The sequence below is a fragment of the Triticum aestivum genome, chromosome 1D (genome assembly GCF_018294505.1).
Source record: "Triticum aestivum cultivar Chinese Spring chromosome 1D, IWGSC CS RefSeq v2.1, whole genome shotgun sequence".
NCBI lineage: Eukaryota > Viridiplantae > Streptophyta > Magnoliopsida > Poales > Poaceae > Triticum > Triticum aestivum.
The window spans coordinates 129,816,387-129,837,548 of record NC_057796.1 but is presented as its reverse complement, the minus strand read 5'-3'; the positions used below and the strand labels follow the sequence as shown (position 1 = coordinate 129,837,548).

Here is a 21,162-nt window from a genome sequence, read left to right as displayed (position 1 = left end):
TAACTATGTTTTTTATTTCTACACTGCATAGTGTCGTTATTATGAGATTATTGATTACTGTCACATATCTCTTTTTTCAATGCAAACAGATATGCATTTGCTTTGGATCTTTAGTGCTTCCCTTTCTATGCTATTAAGAATATGACCCTTAATGGCTGTATTTAGTTCTTGGATAGAACCAGTTGTGAAAATAGGGAGAAAAGATGTTGATCTTCTCTCGAAGACCACTACATTGATGCCTTCTGTTGATCATCGGTCTCTAGATATTCTTACTTGCATGCTTTGAGTGCTTGGTTCGCTCTTGTCCTTTGTGCCATTGGTGCAACGGGTCATCTTTCTACTCCAGATGACGTGGAGCTCAACAATGTTCTTCTCAATGTAGAGGACGGCTGCGAATACCTTCAGCGGTACACTGATGAGGCCATGGTCAACCTTCAAGAGAGTGGTGTCTATCCTTATGGCTAGGAGCAGTCAACAGACGACGATGAGGACCTGCCAACCCAGAGCGATGAAAATCCACCGTACGACCCAGAGATGAGGACCTCACTTGATGATGAACAGATCTTCGACAGCGAAGGATACTGCTCTGATGATTTCCGTTTCCTACCTGAAGATCACTTCTAACAGCCCTGCAAGAACCATCAGATCACTTCTATCATCATTAGAGCCAGTCGTTGCTCCCTACTAATATAGTTATCTATAGCCATATGTAAAATATATCCTATCGCACCATGGCACAGTCGGTTCTTCCGAATCTATCTGCTAAGCCTTAATGATCTGTATGTACATGTGAACCTAATGGTGTACTATGTCCTATCGAACCATGTCCCTCTCGGTTATGCCAGATCTACTTCTGGAACTTCGTGCTTTGTTTATTTGTTTTGCTACGCTCTGCTGTGTTTAAATCATATGTCTGATTGCATTCTTATGCTTCCAAGTTTATCTCAGCATTATGCCATGTTTTTATAGTTTTTGTTACGTAAGTATGTGTGCTCACGGAGTAATTTTAACCTATGGTTTATTTCCATGCCACTCAAATTTTATTTAGCCCTGGCCTGCAAGCACCGTCGTCTTGATGGATGATGATGATTTAATAGTCAAGGGGCTTCCACAGGTTGTAACTAAGCCATCCATATGTCTGAAAATTCCTGATACTAACATATCCAATTGACCTGATAGATTATTTTACATTTCCAACGAATGCAGCTCTCTGCCATTTGTGTTACCATTAGCAGAAGGTACATGCTTGAAGAAGCTATTAAGCGGATCCATGGTACAATTCATGCATTCGAGCTCACTGATGATAATGACGACACAGTAATGGCATCAGTGAAAATTGATCTCCAGCCCCACAGCCAAAGCATGTTGCCAACCCAACAGCTGTTCTTTGGAGAATCAACTTGGTTTGCCAACGATGCTATCGAATCAACATGTTCTGCTGCTTTGGCCTATCTGGTAACCATGGGCATCATCACAATAGACAATTCCAACTCGACAAGCCTCAAGAAATGCCAAAGGGAGCTCAAAGCTGAGCAGTTCTGGTCATCAGTGCTATTTGTGCGGGCAGAATCCTTTCAAAAACAGCTCGCCTCTTTGACCGCGACAAAGGAAGGGCCTCATTCAGAAAGTGACGATGATAACACTCCAGCACCCAAATGTGTAAACGAATTAGAGGTAATCACACTATTGTTCTGCTTTCCGTTTGCATCCTGACAAGACCAAATGTCGTCTTACATACAGCTGGCCACTGACATCTAGGATGGCCTGAACGACGCCACCAGCTCGCTTCCACCAACCGAAGAAGCATCCGACAAGTAACATGCCCTCCCTCTTGCTCTTCAGAATCGTGCAGCTATATGCGTTACTCATGTTTGTTGTTTTCCCAGTGAACCGGATCACAGGCCCAACAAGAAAACAAAGTCTCAGTCAAAGACTAAATGGACAGGTCAAATGTAAGACAGTTTCAAAAATCATTTCATATGTAGTAATCTTATATTCACGGCTCGGACCTTGCTTGCCTTACATGCAATTGTCATCCTTTACTTACTCTGTATTTGTACTTATATCATGCTGGCTCAGTATTAGTTTCTTATGTATTGTTTGATACATATAAACAATGTGCTCAACATAACTTTATTTATCTGGTGTTACATACTTCGATATAGCTTGTGGATATGCCTTTGAATCTCAACATCTAACTACTTTGTCATCCCCAACATCCAGGATACATAGACGGAGATCACGCTGGAATTTTGCCCTCTGTCTATGCCTCAAGTATCGATGATACCTCCGTGCACTATAACTACCATGTCCTCTTTATTCTATTTATTCAGCAAATGATGGATTAGACGAGGATTTATTCAGACTCAATCTGTACAACAATGGAGTATTCATGCAGTCTTTTATTTAAGCTTTGAAATGAGTGCATTGGATGCTGGCTTTGAGCATTTGGCTTGCATGTTTTTTCTTGCTGTCATATTATCTATATACAACTTTTCCTGAATGAGTACCACTCTATATGACTTTTTCTGTGCTTGCAAATTTTTATGGGTATGAACTCCAACAAACAAACAAATGCTACTGGAGACTGGATAATAATGTTCAAAGAATTTCTGTTATGAACGATGAAAACATTAAACCCCAACCACTATGAACAATTGCAGCGCCAATGGTCCACCAAGCATAGAGCCTATCAGATGAATCTCTCCCTGCCTGCCTTCCTTCATAATAGCATTGTAAATATTCTATCGTAAGCTTCTTCGAATGCTATATATCATGAATAATTCATGTGTACCAATCTGCCCCTAAATATATTTATGTTCACTCTTTACATACTTGCCTTACTCTCGCTCCTTGCGCCATCGGCGCAACGGTCATCTAGTAAACATAAAAAGTCAAAGAAAAGAAACAGAGGACCTAACTTACTAGGCCACTTGGCCCACCTATCCATAAATGGCCCAGCCCACCCCCTGTTTTCCCCTTCCTCCTGCTACAGGAAGCAGAGGGGATCGTGGAGGCCATCCATGGCACCCCAGCCAGGTGCCGGCCATCCACGACCTTCCCCATAGTCTACAAGACCCTTTCACCCCTCCCCCAAACCCTAATCCCCTCCCTAGCTGCCCCCAGATCCGTTTCCCCTCTCCCTCACTCGTCCTCTTCTCTGTAGCGATCGCAGTCACAGCCGTTGCCACGGCTTTGTCGTCCTCATGGCCGTCATCGTCCCCGCGTTGAGCTAGGACGTCCTGGGGCTTCACCACCATCGCCTCCTTCGTCTACGCTATTGGGTTGGACCGGGGAGGCCTCGTACACCCGCCATCACCGTCGTCCCCGTCACGTACATCTCCGGCCGTCATCGTCGATTCCGACCGCTCCAGTCCACCCCTGGCCTCCTCGACCGCGCCCCCGAGCTCGCTGTGAGCTCCTCTCCCGGATACCTCCTTTCCCTGCTTCAATTTGTCGCCGTTGAGGCCGCAACAGCCTCTGACCGTCGCTGTCGTATTGACCTACTGCCGCTGCTGTACCGCGAGCACGCCGCAGCCGAGCGTCCTCGCGCCCCTACGCCCCCCTGCATCGCGCACGCCTTAGTTGCCCGCTTGCCCACGGCACCACATGCTACTCGCGGTCACGCCCTGCGCGCTCGTCTGTGCCCCCGCGAGCCCTTGCGGGCTGCTGATGCCTACTGCACGCGCGCCCGCGTCCCTGCTACTGCTGCCGGCTCTGCTGCTATTCCGCTTGCTGCTCTTGCCGCTGCTCTGCCGCTAGTGCTTGCTTCGCTGCTGCTCTTACTTCTGCTGCTGCTCATTGCTTTGCCATGGCCGTGGTGTTGTGCAGCATAGTGCGTGCGTGCGTGCGTGAGTGTGTGTTCTGTGTGAGTGGCCGGCCCAAATACTAGTTTAGGGACTAGTTTAGTTAGTTAGTCTAATTAGTAGTACTAGTTAATTAGTTCAATAATTGATGACATGTGGACCCATGGTTAGTTTAAAGAAAACTAAATTTTCAGAAAAGTCTAAGTCAATGACATGTGGCCCCCTACACTGTTCATATGTTGACTAGTCAACATTTGACTGGGTCAACCCAGCCCCACTCGTTCCACTGTCATACACTACGGCTAGAATAGCACTAGGTGACAAAAGTATTTTGCTGTTTTATTTTCGAATTAAAAGAATTCTGTAAATATAGAAAATCATTTTAAACTTTGTAAAATCATAGAAAATAAACCGTAGCTCAGATGAAAAAGTTTTATACATGAAAGTTGCTCAGAACGACGAGACGAATCCGGATACATGATCCGTTCATGTGTCACATGCCCCTAGCATGTTGAACATGGAACTTCCCCCTCTTTTCCTCTGTCCGGAATCCGCCTAACGCCGGGAATTCATCCTCGGATGTTTATCCCCTCCGTCTGTAAGGTGTAGTACCGCGTTAGTTCATCCCTAACACCGTGTGTTTCCATGTTATGCTTTGTGATGCTATGCTTGCTTTATATTTACTATTTCTTCCCCCTCTTCTCTCCGGTAGACCCCGAGACCGGTGTCGCCCCTGTGATCGACTATGTCAATGACGACCCCTCCTTGCCAGAGCAACCAGGCAAGCCCCCCCTTTGATCATCCCGATATCGCCCTTTCCATTATCTCATGCTTGCATTAGATTTTGCTACTGTTATTGATTGCTCCTATTCTGATGCATAGCCTGCTTTTGTAACCTTCTTATTGTTACCTACCTGCTTATCCTAAACTGCTTAGTATAGGTTGGTTAGTGATCCATCAGTGACCCCCCACCTTGTCCTTGAAGACCCGATTAACGGGATCGAAGACCAGGCCCCGGCACCGCACATCACTTTCCCCTTAGTTGTTCGACACTATTGGGTTACTATCGAGTGCCGAGGGTGAGACCTCTATAGCACTTCTGATGTTAACCCTGTAGTGTAGCTAATCGGTCGTGGTCATCGAGGGTGATTCCGCCTTAACCACTTCCGATACGACTCTGTCGTGCAACCCCTCAAGTGTGAACCTCGGGGGTGGTTCCTCTTACGTTCACCTTGATGATTACATCGAGTGGAATTCACCGGGGGTGATTCCTCGGGTTTTCCCCTTGATGTTTGGACACACAGTTACTATGGTTACTATGACTTTACACTGAACCATGTTACTAAAAACGGGTCGGCCCTGAGGGGTACCCACGCGAGCTTAATTGCTAGTGATGTGGAGACGGGTTGACCTGGAGGGTGCCCGCGAGATAATTACGAGGCGTGGCCGGGCATTCCTAGCCCTTGCCGCAAGTCCTCGAGACGGGGCAACGGGGTCACATCTTTCGTGAGTCTCTGCTTGTTACCGCGCGTTCCTAATCCACTACGATTTGGATATTTGATCCGAGGGGCCTCTGGCCTGATAGCATTAACCATCATGTGGGCATAGTATGGGCGTTCTGCGTCGTATGCATCAGCCGAATCTTAATAGACGTCAGCGACTAAGCGGCGCGCGCCGGGTTGGACTGGTAAGCTCCTACCTTTTTAAGGAGGTAGCTAGGTCTGCTCACCGGCCGCCCCGCAACATGCAGGAGTTCCCGGGGAGATGGCCCATGACCCCTGGGGGCATAGGTTTAGTCCGGCGTGCTGACCTCTCTATTAAGCCTAGGTCGGGTTGCGGCGTATTGTTTGGCCGAGGCCGGGCATGACCCAGGAAAGTGTATCCGGCCGGAGTTAATCGAGCGTGGTGGGTAAGTTGGTGCACCCCTGCAGGGAAGAAAACATCTATCGATAGCCTGTCCTATAGTAACGGACACTTGGAGTTGTATCCCGATCGATACAACTAGAACTGGATACTTGAGATGAGACTTGGATATGAGGTGATAAATGGATAGTATGGCTCTGGGATTGCTTTCTTGGAGGGAGTCGAGAAAGGATCTCTGGCCGAGGTTGATAACACTTCTACTACTTTACTTTATGCTACTCTACTCCCTCCTGTTGCTGCAAGATGGTGGTTTCCAGAAGATGCTAGTCTTTGATAGGACTAGGTTCTCCCCTCTATTCTGGCATTTCTGTAGCCCAGTCCACATATACAGCCCATTTCATTGATACCGATGCATATGTAGTGTAGATCCTTGCTTGCGAGTACTTTGGATGAGTACTCACGGTTGCTTTGCTCCCCCTTTTCCCCCTTTCTTCTTATTTCCGGTTGATGCAACCAGATGTCGGAGCCCAGGAGCCAGATGCCATCGTCGATGCCTACTACTACGTGGAGACCGCCGACGACCAGGAGTAGTTAGGAGGCTCCCAGGCAGGAGGCCTTGCCTTTTCGATCGTTGCTACTTTTGTGCTAGCCTTCTTAAGGCAGGGTTGTCTAACTTATGTCTGTACTCAGATATTGTTGCTTCCGCTAACTCTTGTGTATTCGAGCTTATGTATTCGAGCCCTCGAGGCCCATGGCTTGTAATATAAAGCTTGTGTTATTTTTATTTGTGTCTAGAGTTGTGTTGTGATATCTTCCCGTGAGTCCTTGATCTTGATCGTACACATTTTGCGTGTATGATTAGTGTACGATTGAATCGAGGGCGTCACAGGCAGGAATTTAAAATTAATGCAATTTAAAATCTTGAAATGAAAAAAAGTAATTTGAAAGTAATTGCCGGTTTGATGTGTTTTAAAAATGTACAGACCATTTATCATTATTGATAGGCCATTTTCTCGTCCAGCCAAATGAAGCTCTCCTCGTCTTGAAAGATTTGCAGCCCAATAGGCCTGACAAAGCGACTTACTTGGCAAATCACAAAAAACTGGGCTAGCCATTTTCAGAAAGAAAAAAAACTACTGGGTTGGTCTGTGGTAAACATAAAAGAGAAGGCTATCTAGACATGCCAGAGTGCCCCGCACAGCCCAGTTGACACCCTGCTTCCGTCTCAAAAACAAATTAGATAAATGCCACAACAAATATGGCGATTCATAAAAATGCCACTGCAATTTCCAAAATTTGAAAAATGCCACTGCAATTTTTGCAAACTTTGGAAAACACCACTGCAATTTGCAAACTTTGAAAAACGCTACTCCAGACTTTGAAAAATGCCACTAGGGATGGCATGAAATGGCATTTTTCAAAGTTTGGAACTTGCAATGGCATATCTTAGAAACACCAGATTTGGAGTGGCATTTATCAAATTAACCCAAAACAAAAATAATTGGGCCAGCTGCTGGGTCCCTGATGTCAGCCGCTCGTTGTGCAACTCTCTCTTTTATTGACTACGTTGACAATGGCATGGGACCCAGATGTCAGAAATCCATTACGAGGAGCCATTTTTTTATTGGATTGAAATAAGGACGCACTTTGCTTGCGTACTGCCATGACCTTGGCGGGTCCCTGCTGTCATCCTCTCCACGTTCAATCATCTCCTGGTTGTGTACGCGTCAACTTGGTAGGCCCACAAGTCAGCCTCTAAACCCGTGGAGGACAAATACAACCCATTTAAAAAAATAACAACCCATTCCATATGTTCAAACGGAAAGTTCAACATTCAGAGCAAAGTAACAGGTCTGATCCACATATAGAGTACTGAACTTCCACGTTGACAACCATCATAGCCAAGTTAACTATCTACTTCCACTAATACTCTAGTAGTGTACAAGTACTAACTTACTCTTAGCTAACTAGACGATGCCGTCCGCCATCTGCGGTACACGCTAAACGCCGGCACCGGCGTCCTCCGCCTTGCCTCGGACTTGCCAGAGGTGTGATAGGGCGCGTTGCTCGCGCGCGTTGGCCCTTTCCATGCCGGCGTGGTCCACCGAAGCTTCGGCTTCTAAGCGGGAAACCCACTTGACGAGCTGGTAGTAAAAATCGGCGTCGCGAACGCGTGCGTGCCCGACAGCCTCCAGGGCTATTTGCCGGGCGCCGGCCTCCACGTAGTCGGCCCACGTGCGGGCGCTCTGCTCGCGACTCAGAGCATCGGTGCGCTGCTGCTCCATGTCCCGCTGGCGGCGCAAATTGGTGATACGCTGCTCATCCGCCAAGTGGTCGCGCTCCAACAACTCCTGCTCGTCCACCAGGCGGTCGCGCTCCAACAAGTCCTCGATCTCCGCATTGCCATCTAAAGACCGATAGAATGCCTCCTCCCTCCGTCTGCCTTCCGGTGAAAAACCGAACACTAGTTCCGGCGGTGACCGCCTCCGGCCACGCCTATCGCGGACGGGCGGGGGCATGGCGGACGTGGCGAGAGCGAGGATAAGTGGCGAGCAACGTCGGGCCGGTGGGGGCTTATGAGGATAGGGAAAGTTGGGTCACGGTGCCACCATAGAAGGCCGAGAAATAGTACTTATAAGCGGAAGGTAGCGCGACGGTCATCGGAATTCAATGCATAATGAAGCAGGCATGGCTTAGCGCGCCAGCTTGCCGTGGAAAACTAGAGAAACTGAAATTCTGACAGTGACGTCCCGTCCCGTCCGTGCTGGGTCGCACGCCGGCATTACGGTCAAACGAGTGCACTCGAATCATCTCCCTCCTTGTCAATAATGATGTTGGAAATATGCGCTAGAGGCAATAATAAAATGGTTATTATTGTATTTCCTTGTTCATGATAATTGTCTGTTGTTCATGCTATAATTGTATTATCCGGAAACCGTAATACATGTGTGAATACATAGACCACAACATGTCCCTAGTAAGCCTCTAGTTGACTAGCTCGTTGATCAATAGATGGTTATGGTTTCCTGACCATGGACATTGGATGTCATTGATAACGGGATCACATCATTAGGAGAATGATGTGATGGACAAGACCCAATCCTAAGCATAGCACAAGATCATGTAGTTCGTTTACTAGAGCTTTTCTAATGTCAAGTATCATTTCCTTAGACCATGAGATTGTGCAACTCCCGGATACCGTAGGAATGCTCTGGGTGTACCAAACGTCACAACGTAACTGGGTGGCTATAAAGGTGCACTACAGGTATCTCCGAAAGTGTCTGTTGGGTTGGCACGAATCGAGACTGGGATTTGTTACTCCATATGACGGAGAGGTATCTCTGGGCCCACTCGGTAATGCATCATCATAATGAGCTCAATGTGACTAAGGAGTTAGCCACGGGATCATGCATTACGGTACGAGTAAAGTGACTTGCCGGTAACGAGATTGAACAAGGTATTGGGATACCACGATCGAATCTCGGGCAAGTAACGTACCGATTGACAAAGGGAATTGTATACGGTATTGATAGAATCCTCGACATTGTGGTTCATCCGATGAGATCATCGTGGAACATGTGGGAGCCAACATGGGTATCCAGATCCCACTGTTGGTTATTGACCGGAGAGTCGTCTCGGTCATGTCTGCATGTCTCCCGAACCCGTAGGGTCTACACACTTAAGGTTCGGTGACGCTAGAGTTGTAGAGATATTAGTATGCGGTTAACCGAAAGTTGTTCGGAGTCCCGGATGAGATCCCGGACGTCACGAGGAGCTCCGGAATGGTCCGGAGGTAAAGATTTATATATGGGAAGTCCTATTTTGGCCACCGGAAAATGTTCGGGATTTTTCGGTATTGTACCGGGAAGGTTCTAGAAGGTTCCGAAGTGGGGCCCACCTGCATGGGGGGACCCACATGAACGTGGGTAGTGGGGGCAAGGCCCCACACCCCTGGTCAAGGCGCACCAAGATCCCACCTTAGAAGGAATAAGATCATATCCCGAAGGGATAAGATCAAGATCCCTAAAAAAGGGGGATAACAATCGGTGGGGAAGGGAAATGATGGGATTTCTTTTCCCCATCTTTGCCAACACCCCAATGGACTTGGAGGGCAAGAAACCAGCCCCCTCCACCCCTATATATAGTGGGGAGGCGCATGGGAGCAGCACCCCATGCCCTGGCGCCTCCCTCCCTCCCGTGACACCTCTTCTTCCCCGCTTGCGCTTGGCGAAGCCCTGCCGGGATCCCGCTACTTCCACCACCACGCCGTCGTGCTGCTGGATCTCCATCAACTTCTCCTCCCCCCTTGCTGGATCAAGAAGGAGGAGACGTCCCTGCTCCGTACGTGTGTTGAACGCGGAGGTGCCGTCCGTTCGGCGCTAGGATCATCGATGATTTGGATCACGACGAGTACGACTCTATCAGCCCCGTTCTCTTGAACGCTTCCGCATGCGATCTACAAGGGTATGTAGATGCACTCCCCTCTCTCTCGTTGCTAGATGACTCCATGATTGATCTTGGTGATACGTAGAAAATTTTAAATTTCTGCTACGTTCCCCAACAAATGATTCCACGGATTTAAAAGGCCCGCAACAATTAAAGCGCATCTTTTTTCGCATCAGTTAGCTGTCTTAATTACGGCCGGCTGCATGCGGGCACTCAAAATCGCTCACAGCCAGTACGCAGAGCAGCATGCAACGAGTCGCAGCCGAGGGCATTAATTGATGAACTTTAGCCCGTCCTGTCTTCAGATTCGCATGGCATTTTCTTCAGAGCAGCTTGTCAGTTTCTTCAGAGGTAGGCATTTTTATTCAAAAAACTGCCACTTTGGATCTTGCGTCGCAACTAAAACAGCCAGGAGCGCATTAGTAGGCTAGCTAGTGATCGATCAGTAACTTGTAAACACTGAGCGAACAGATATAAGGAACTGTTAATGCATCTCAATGATTCACAGATCATATACAAATATGTAGCTCCAAAAGCAAAGATCAGCCACAACTAAAACCAACTAGTACGATTCCCATACATAAGATCAACATGTTAATGCATCTCAATGATTCACAGATCATATACAAATATGTAGCTCCAAAAGCAAAGATCTAGAAAAAACATATGTTCTTCCTACTAACATGGATGCTTCTCTTGGCCAACATTCAGTACAGACTGAATGACAAATTTGTTTGTGAAGTCTACAATTCCTCTTGCAAACGTAAGTGGTTTCACCAACAGCTGGAACCATGGGAATGAACCACACATGATGGAGGAACATCCACTGCAATATGATTTGGTCTTCTCTTGATCACACGGCGAGACTATTTTCGGAATACAAACTTTAACTTAGGCAAAATGATGCCCATTGTATAATCAGACCAAAGCAATGAAGCACCTAGTGTTGGCCAATAAATAGTACAGTACTACTTTTCTGCAGTCCATGAAGTGACTATCCAATCTTTCTGTGTCTATTTTCAAATGGCACTGCATGCAGCGACTATACTATTCTCTTGTGCAGTTCAACCAAAATTGCGGTCACTTTGTGTGTTTGCTAAATAGCAACGGGAAGACATCTCTGTCTGCACAAATATCAAGCAGCTAGTAAACATATACCCCACCTTGTATTTTCGGTTTAAACATGTCTCTTCCACTTAGATCTGTCATGTTTTGCACTGGACAATTTGATACATTCATGTTTTGCCCTGGACAATTTCATATTGAATTGATTTGCTTGTTCAGAGCAGAAATATAGCGCCTATTCTTCATCAGACCAAGGATATCCATGTCCGCAGTGATGGAAGAGGTGAAATCGATACAACCGAAATTGAGCATCCAGTCATTGAATCATGTCCTGCACCTCCAATGTAGGTCCACCCTGCCAATAAATTCACATGCAAACCACTAGTATTACTATCTAATGACAGTACAAAAAGAGTAGCAAGATAGTAGCAAACCATGTACCTTCTTAATGAACAGCTCATAGTGCCACCAATTGGATATAAAGATTTGGGAGAAAACATGCTCCTAATGTTGAACCAGTTGGACTTTTTGTGCAGTTCCACTAAACTTGAGCATCCCTGTTTGCATAGATATCGAAAGTGTGATTAGTATAAAAGTGGCACTAGTTGAAGCATAGACTCACAAATATAAGCATTCCAATTTCTTAATGGGAAAAGGTAGCAAGACTGTTTCTAACCACCTTTTTGAAGGAATAAATAAGGCAATAGAGGCTGATGTCAGAAAGGCATATATAGTTCTTTCTGAAAGAATGATCGATTCCTGACCTTTCCTCTTCTTTTAAGCATATTTTGTGCAGTTCAACTAAAATAAAATTCCATCACCGCCTTGACAATTCAGTGACACTGTACAAAAGGAAATGACTTAACATTACCTCATGATGTTAGGTATGTAGTCGACAGGCATTAGAGACAAACTTACAGACCTCCTCCGATAACATAATGAACATTAATTTTAACAAAGGTGTGACTAGCTTTACCGGGATAATTTGAGTGAACTCTACACCCTTTGTTCCTTAATATAAGAGGTTTTTGCGGTTCAGTTTAAAGTACCCGAACGTCTACTAGTATTTAGAAAAACAGGTAGTAGTTTTCTTGAGCACATATCTGGGAAAGCTTGCCACCCTTTATTTATGTCCATACGCTAATGCAACACCATTCGAAATTTCGAATACTACAAATATACACTAATCCAGTGGCTAGTGCAACAGTAGAGTAGTTATTTTATTACAGGGTACAGTACAATGGTTTTACTGAACAGGTTTCAATAAACTCTGACACTGGAAGATTTCTATAAGAATTAACAATACAAAATGTAAAGGTAACACATTTCAGCATTGGTATACTAGCTGTGCATGAGCATTAAACCAAATACAAAAGTCTGAAGGTAACTAGCATTATTAACTAATGACAGTATAAAAAAATTGCGAACCATGTACCTCCAAGGTAAATATCATTTCGAACTCGGGGGGACCTGAAAAATTGTTATCCCAATCTTGATAATCGAACAAACATAAAAACTTGATCGAACGAATCAAGAGAACAGCCGGAGGAGGAGGTGCCCACTCTTAACCTTTCCTCTTGTGTTCATAATTTTTTGTGCAGTTTAACCAAAATAAAATGACATCAGCGCCTTGGTATTTTGGTGACACTGTACAAATGTCGGGTGGTAGATGCGACATATGCCAACGGGTGGCTTATCATGGTGGGTGCCAGTAAGACGTCGCCGGTGCCTGGAAACGGGATGAGGCGAAGACATGCACGCCGGCGAATCTTACCCAGGTTCGGGGCTCTCCGAGGAGATAACACCCCTAGTCCTGCTCTGCGGGGTCTCCGCATGATCACTAGAGCTGTTGGGTTCAAGGGAGAAGAAGAACAAGGTTAGCTCTTGCTTCCCTCTTTCTATGGTGTGTGTGTAACTTTAAGAAGCCAACCCTTTGCATGGGTGTCCCGGGGGGTTTATATAGGCCTACCCCCCGGGGGTACAATTGTAATCCGGCTGGGCGCTGGTCCCAACCGTTAGTGTCTACGCTCGCCGGCTTCTCCGCCGGCCGTTGGGGCCCGCCGACTGGTGGGTCCCGCCAGCTGCCGGCCTCTTAGTCGACAGGTCGACCCCACTGCCTAGGGTATTGTCGGCGGCTGCTTACTGTAGCCTCGCCCCTGATGACGAGGGCTCCGTCGAGGTAAGCGTGGCTACAGTGTGCCGCCTCGAGGGCTCTCACTGTAGCCTTACCTCGTCTTGTCTCCTTAATGTGGCACACGCTTTGAGGGAGGGGGTAGCCGGTTTCTGGGAGCCGGCTACACCCTTGGCCGACTGGGGGAGGCCGGGCCGCCTTCGCGCCTCTCTCTGGCTGAAGGGGCCCGCCGCCCGTGGGCCGTATTGGCGTCTGTCGTGGGTGACGTTGAGGCCAGCATGGCTACAGTGCCGAGCCGGACGGGAGATGGCCGTCCCGTACGGCGTCCTGTGGCCATGCCTGCCTCGGGCTTCGGGGGTAGTGGGCTGCACTGTGGCCACACCCCGTCTTGTCACTGTTATGTGGATGTAGTTTTGTTGGTTGCGGTCTTGGCCGGCTCCTTGGAGTCGGCGCTCTTCGTGGACGACTCTGGGGAGTCAGCGTTCTTCATGGCCGGCTCTGGGGAGTTGGCATCCTCTATGGCCGGCTTCCTAGAGTCGGTCATCCCGTGGTTATCTTGGGGGGAGGTTGCTGAGGCTGGGTCGCCTTCTGGGAGTCGGCTTTAGAAATAGCTGACCAGGGAAGGCGGCCCAATGCTTGAAATGCTTGAAGGCCCAAAGGCCTGATAATTTTTTGGAAGAGCCAGGGGCAGTCGGTTAGGCTACCCGTGGCCATTTACTCCGACAGTAGTCCCCGAAGCTGATTGGGCTTCGAGGTTGGGTAGGAGTCGAGAAGCTCGGTCAGCTTCCTATCTTGACAAGCCGGCAGCTGGGAGCCGGCCTTGGTTAGGTGCGCCGTCTTGGCCAAAAATTCTGGAGTCGGAGGGCGGGAGCTCGCCAGCGCGTGCGCCGGGCCGCGGGCCGGCCACTTGCCGCCTGCGAACCACGTGGCCTCTCTCGGCCAAAAAGCCTGCCAGCCCACGCGCGCGACGGGACGTCACCGCAGGGTGGGGGCCCGCCACGTCCACGTCCCGGCCCAGGCGTGGATCCTCTGCAGCCCGAAACCGCCCGCACATCGCCCTGCGGCAGTTTCGGCACGCCTTTAGGGCGTAATAACCGTGAGGCGTGGGGGGAGTGGGTGCAGTTAATCCCACGTCTCACCCCATGTCCGGCCTCCCCGGCTTCACCTTGTGAAGCTATAAGTAGGGGGAGGGGGAGAGCGGCAGGCTCTTCGCACGCTCCTCCTCTTTCCACCATCTTCTTCCTCCTGCCCTTTCTTGCAACAGCGCCTCACCGCCGCGCTTTTCCACCACTCGTTCCTCCGCCGCCGCGCTCGTTTTCACCATGCCTCCCGCCACGGAGCAGTACGGCGGGGATTGGGACGGCTCCAACGTCCATGAGGATCACGTCGAATTCCTCCGCAAGACGTGGCGGCTGCCCGGCGCGGACAAGGTGGAGGTCCGTCTCGCGCCGGCGAAGGAGCTTACGCCGGAGCCGCGGGAGGGCGAGCGGGTGGTCTTCCGCTCGCATTTCTTGCGTGGCATTGGCCTGCCCGTGAGCGCCTTCTTCCGCTCTTGGCTCGAGTTCTACCAGCTCCAGCCGCACCACCTCACCCCGAACGCGGTGGTGCTGCTGTCTGCCTTCATCACCCTGTGCGAAGGCTACCTCGGCGTCCTCCCTACCCTCGAGCTCTGGGGGGAGTTCTTCCAGTCCAAGCTGGGCATGCGCATGCAGGGCGTGCCGGCTCAGACTGGCGCCTTCATCGCGATGCGGAGGGTGGCTGCCGACAACCCCTTCCCCGTCATCACGCTGATCAAGTCGGTGAAGTTATGGCAAAAGTCGTACTTCTACGTCAGGAACGTCGCCCCGCAGGGCGACTACGTCAACCTGCCGGCTTACGTAGCCGGCCCACCGGCGGGCAGGCGGCCCCAGTGGTCCTACCGGGCCGTGACGCTGACGCCGGCTGGATCCGCAGCCGTCGCCCGAGTGCGAGCGATGACCCAGTCGGAGGGCTTGTCGGGGCCCGACCTGCTGGCCGCCTTCGTCACGCGCCGGGTACTCCCGCTCCAGAGCCGCCCTTATCTGATCTGTCAGATGAGCGGCCAGCTCGATCCGAGCCGGATGTGTACCAAGGACATGCCGCACGAGGAGGTGGCCTATATGGTGAACTACCTCGCGAATTGCAAACTATCCGAAGAGTGGCAGTTCGGCAAGGAGCCATATAGCCGAACCAATCCGCCGCCCACGGTATGTTCTCCTTGTCTCTTTCTCTTTCTCAGTTTTGTTGCCGAGTTCCTTTTGGCCGACTCTGACTAGTCGGCTTGTTTTTGACAGAGCTCTCTTCTTCGGCCTGCAGGCGGGTCGAGCATGGAGCGCCGATTCGCCCCCGACCGGACGGAGCACGATCTGGAGGACCCCGACTTGGGGGCGGCCGCTATGGACGACAACACCGAGCCGGGTGGTGGCCAAGCCGGCGGCGAAGCAGGCGGCTCCGGGCATGGAGTCACCTTCGACGACGAGGCCGAAGTCGTCCCGCGCCGTCAGCCGGCGTCTGGCCGCGGCGCGGGTTCCTCCGCTGCACCGCCTACTCGGGGCGGCGGGCAAAAGCGTCGTGCCGCACAGGGTTTGTTCGGCAGTCGGACGAAGAAGCCCCGAGGCGGGGCAGCGGCGACTAGGCGGGAGGAGGCGGCCGCAAAGGCGGCTCGCTTCCGCAAGACGGTGAAGCAACCGCAGACGGTGTCGGCGTAAGTTCACACTCTTTCGTGTACTCTTTTTTCTTTTCTTTTCTCTGGTGGTTCCTGAATCCTTGTCTTTTTCTCCAAACAACCAGAGCTCCATTGTCGCTCGAGCGGGCGGCTGCCGCCTCCGTCGTTGAGTCGCCGAGGGGATCTGGGAGCACCACTCGCCGCGTGGACCCCCGTGCCGACCTTCAGGCAGCGACGGAACGGAACACGCGGGAGGCGCGGGAGGAGCGGGAGGCGCGGGAGGCGGAGGCACGGAAGGCGGCCGCCGCCCAGGCGGCGCAGGAGGAGGCGGCGAAGGTGCGCGCCGACGCCGCAGCCAAGGCCCAAGCGGAGGCTGCAGCTGCGGCGACGGCGGAGGGGGCCTTGTTGGTCACCCCACTGCGCGTCGCAGCGCCTGGGGCCCCGGAGCCCTCGCCAGAAGAAGCCGGCAGCGACCAGCCAGGGCTGGAGAGGGATGACGACGTCGTCATCCTGGAGAGGGCGCCGGTGCCGACCCCGCCGACTGGGACGGCTCAAGGCGGCCGGCCTGATCTGCCGCCTGCGCAGTCGGCGGGGGGCGAGCCAGCCGCGAGGAGTAAGCTGGCGGTCCGGATGCCGCCGAGCCGGCGCGCGGGGAAGGCTGCGTCAGAGCCACAGAAGGCTGCGTCGGAGCCGCAGCCGGCCGCGGGCTCCAACTCGTCGGCCCAGGACGTGGAGGTGGCCAGCGCCACCTCGGGGTGGACGCCGGGCGGAGGGATGGCCGTGATGAACGTGGCCGCGCAGGACGTCCGGACCCGGCTCCAGGCCCAGGCTACGGCGCTGAGGCAGTACACCGACGAATTCCTTGCGACGCGGGCGGCCATCCGGGTTAGTCTTCTTATCTTGCGTCTTCTTGATCTTGGTTTCTTCCGTGGGGGCGCGTCAGCGCACCCACTGGATGTAGTCCCTGAGTTCCGAGTCGGCTGCTGAGCAGGCGACTTGGAACTTCTTAGTGGATTTGGCTTTGCTATTCTTGTTCTTACTCCGATCTTCTGCCTGTCTTGCAGGACTACCACAATCTTCGCGCGGCTGCCTTCAACTCCCAGGCTCAGGAGCTGACCCAGAAGACCGCCGACCTAACTGAGAGCCAGGATAAGTGCTTTGTTCTTGATCTCACGTGGGGGCGCGTCAGCGCACCCACTGGGTGTAGTCCCCGAGATTCGGGCCAACTGCTGAGCAGTCGGGTCGGATCTTCCTTAACGACTTCCTCTTATTGTTTTTTCTTTTTCTGCCGTCCCCGCAGCGGCCAACGCCGGTCTGAGGGCACAGCTGGGAGAGTCTCAGACTGCCCTTCGTGCCAAGGAGGCCGAGCTTGCCGCCTTGGTGCAGGAACGCGACCGCCTGGCAAAGAAGTTGGCCGATCAGGAGGAGGGCCACAAGGCGGCTCTGAAGGCGGTGCAGGACCGCGAAGCTGCCCTCCAGGCCGAGTATGAGACAGAAGCGGCTGGCTGGGCTGAAGCGAGGCAAACTCTGATCACTGGCTATGGTCAGATCGAAGATCTGGTTGACGGTAAGCCGCCTACTTCTTCGTTCTTTCTTGCCGTCTACCGCTTTTGGCTCGTTTTCTGACTTGGTGTTTTCTCTTCTTTCTCTTTCTTTCTTGCACAGAGTACTTCCCTGGCTATTCTACCGCCGCCAACCAGATCATCGAGGCCCGCCGCCAAGCGCGAAGGCAGGCTGGCTTCGAGATTGCCCCAAGCGCTGGCCGTTCGCTGGAGGAGCAGCTCTTGGCGATCCAGGCCCGTCTCCAGCCGGCTCACCGACTGCTCCGCCGGCTTCAGCGTGCCGGGGCGCAAGTATTGGCCGCCCTCTGGCCCGGCGAAGTGGTTCCCCGCACCCCCAGTCGGACTGCCGACTGGCTGGCGTGGCGGTCGGACGCTTCGAAGCCTGGAAGGCCTCGGCAGCTCGGTCCGGCGCCAGGCGGGCGCTGGAGTTCGTCAAGGCCTGGTACCCCCGCCTGAGCCTGGATCAGCTGGCTACCTGGCGGCAGCAAGCCGACACGGAGCTGGAGCCGGCGCGGCCGGCTATCATCCGGCGGGCTTCGGCGATCGCCGACTACACCGACACCAGCGTCTTTGCCCCTGAGGTAGATGACAACGGTGTCGCCCAGCCGGAGGAGTGGTTCGGGCTAAACCCGGCAGACGGTGAAGACTCGGCGGAGGAGATCGACTCCAGCGATGAGGGCGGGGAGGAGGAGGAGGAGGGTGAAGACGCCGAGCCGGGTGGTGGAGCGGCCGACCGGCCTCAGCCTGACCGTGTCTCCAGCACCACGTCACGCGCGGGTGCGTCGCCTGCCACCGGTGGTGACCAAGCCGAGACCCGCCAGCCGGCCACTCCTTCAACCGGTGACGCCGTCTCCACCGACCAGCCTGGCTCCCGCACCGCGCCTTAGTCTAGTCTGCTATCTTTTGTTTTCCTGTCTTGTCACTTTTGGAACAATATTCTGTTAAGTCTGCACAATTCCACCCACTGGGGTGTATTCGAACTTATGTCTATTGCCGGCCTGTTGGGGGCTTTATATGTATATATAACTTATGCATGCATTTGGCTTTTCCTCGTTCTTTGCTTTTCATCCTTCTGTTGTTTCCTTTGCCGCCCTCCCTTGGTTGCCGCCTCCCCAGACAGACAGTTGCTCTGCAATCTGTTGCTGGAGAAGTGCTTGGCCAGTTGGGAGGGCAAGTACTCTAGCTTTGTTGGATTAGAGCTAAGTGTTTTAGGAAGCCGGCTAGCCGGCTGTTCTGACAGCCGGCAAGCGTGGTTGGAGGCCGTCTTTTTGCTATATAAGTTCTTTGGTCCTTAGCCGTTTTTCGTGTGGGCATCCTTTCTTCCTTGTCTCTTGCTAGTCGGACAGTCGGTTCTTCGAGCTGCGACTTTCAACAAGAGAGGACTCGGGAGCCGGCACACTACTTGTCCGACTTCAGGTAGAACTTTTAATATAGCTCAAGGCGGCCAGTCCCCAGGCCGACTAGTCGGACCCGGTGCCAGACAAGAAATCAAATGTAATAATACATTCATGGATATGACACTCGTCATTCATAGATAAATAAAGGCAATCCCTGAGTACTGTTCGGGGGGCCTGTTGGTTCGTACTTAATACAAAAGGGTAGCATGATACATACTGCTTTCAACTGTAAAATCTTCTCAGGAGGTTCGCGTTCCATGGTCGCTCCGACTCCTTGCCGGAGTCATCTCTCTTGCGTGCTCTTGGTTTTTGCGCGTCGATCAAGTAGTAGGAGTCGTTGCCTAGTGCCTTGCTGATGACGAAGGGGCCTTCCCAAGGGGCCGAGAGCTTGTGCTGGCCGGCTGTTCGCTGGATCAGCCGAAGCACAAGGTCGCCCTCTTGGAAGGATCTTGGCTTGACCTTGCGGTTGTGGTAGCGGTGCAACCCTTGCTGGTAGATGGCGGACCGACTGAGTGCTAACAGCCGGCCTTCTTCCAGTAGGTCGACGCCGTCTTCTCTTGCTTCCTTGGCCTCCGCCTCCGTGTACATGGTGATCCGAGGCGAGTCGAACTCGATGTCGGTTGGGATGACAGCCTCGGCACCATATACAAGGAAGAACGGAGTGAAGCCGGTTGACTTGTTGGGTGTAGTGCGCAGACTCCAGAGGACAGCCGGCAGCTCATCGAGCCAGCAGTCGGCTGATCGCTCCAGTGGTACAACCAGTCGAGGCTTGATGCCGGAGAGGATGAGTCCATTTGCTTGCTCGACCTGGCCGTTTGACTGCGGGTGGGCAACGGACGCTAAGTCCAGTCGGATGCCCTGCGTCGCGCAGAAACGTGCCAGTGCTCCTTTGGCAAAGTTCGTGCCGTTGTCGGTGATGATGCTGTGCGGCACGCCGTACCGAGTAGTGATGTCGGTGATGAATGTTACGGCAGTCGGCCCGTTCAGCTTCTTGATCGGCTTCGCTTCGATCCACTTGGTGAACTTGTCCACGGCGACAAGTAGATGTGTCAAGCCGCCACGGGCTGTCTTGAAAGGGCCCACCATGTCCAGTCCCCAGACGGCAAAGGGCCAGGCAAGGGGAATGGTCTTGAGTGCAGAAGCCGGCAGGTGTTGCTTGGAACTGAAAACTTGGCATCCTCTGCAGCTCTTGACTATCTCTTTGGCATCTTCCAAGGCAGTTGGCCAAAAGAAACCATGGCGGAAAGCCTTGGCCACAAGTGATCTTGAGGCTGCGTGGTGGCCGCATTCGCCTTGGTGGATATCCTCGAGGATTGCCACTCCTTTTTCTGGCTTGACACAACGCTGGAAGACTCCAGTGACGCTGCGCTTCACAAGCTCTCTGTTGATTATTGCATATGCTCCGGCTCGTCGTTGCACTAGTCTTGCTGAGGTCTCATCAGCCAGCAGTTCTCTGCTGACCAGGAACTTGAGGATGGGCTGGGCCCATGATGGAGCTGTGACTTCTTCTTCTGTTAGCGTAGCCACCATGACTCGGGTGGGTGGGTTGGGTGGCATGGAGTCGGAGTCGGCCACCGCTTCTTGTGTCGTTGCAGTCCCCGGGCCGACTGATGCAGTCCCTGGGCCGGGTTCTGAAGTCCCCGGGCCGGGTGCGACTACGGCAGTCCCCGAGCCAGTTGCCGAAGTCCCCGTGCCGCCTGCAGGGTTCCTCCAGTCGGATCCGGCTGCATCTGGCGCAGGCGGTACGAAGATAGAATCGGACTCTGGAGACGGCTTGATGGACGGCTTGAGGAGGCGCTAGAGGAAGACGCCAGTCGGTATGGCTTGTCGGGTGGAGCCGATCCGTGCTAGGGCATCTGCTTGGTCGTTGTCGGCCCTTGGCACGTGAAGGAACTCGCACCCTTCGAATTACCCGCTGATCTGCTAGACGAGGAATCGATAGCTCGCCATGTTCGCGTCCTTGGCGTCCCAATCGCCAGACGACTGCTGGACCACCAGGTCTGAGTCGCCGTAACACAGGATCCGACGTATGCCGAGCTGTTTGGCTAGCCGGAGCCCATGTACGAGCGCCTTGTACTCGGCCACGTTGTTGGAGGCGGCAAAGTGGATCTGCAGCGTGTACTTGAGCTTGTCGCCTTTGGGAGAGGTGAGGACGATGCCGGCTCCCAAGCCGGTGCGCATCTTGGACCCGTCAAAGTGCATCCGCCAA

General features: G+C 52.2%; 1 protein-coding gene across 1 annotated transcript; it reads left to right on the top strand.

Annotated features, from left to right (window-relative positions):
• The first annotated feature begins 1,003 nt into the window (after positions 1-1,003).
• On the top strand, positions 1,004-1,818 carry LOC123158192 (uncharacterized). Its single transcript, XM_044576280.1, has 3 exons — positions 1,004-1,114; positions 1,207-1,674; positions 1,759-1,818. The coding sequence occupies exons 1-3, from the start codon at positions 1,076-1,078 to the stop codon at positions 1,816-1,818; spliced, it is 567 nt and encodes a 188-aa protein (XP_044432215.1). The 5' UTR covers positions 1,004-1,075.
• Positions 1,819-21,162: the final 19,344 nt, after the last annotated feature.

What these genes read in the sequence shown, in the direction of transcription:
- LOC123158192 (XM_044576280.1), top strand. Translation starts at nt 1,076, where the DNA reads ATGGATGATGATGATTTAATAGTCAAGGGGCTTCCACAG. An exon ending in TAGTCAAGGGGCTTCCACAG is followed by an intron (nt 1,115 to 1,206) that starts GTTGTAACTAAG and finishes CAACGAATGCAG; the next exon opens with CTCTCTGCCATTTGTGTTAC. An exon ending in AATGTGTAAACGAATTAGAG is followed by an intron (nt 1,675 to 1,758) that starts GTAATCACACTA and finishes ACTGACATCTAG; the next exon opens with GATGGCCTGAACGACGCCAC.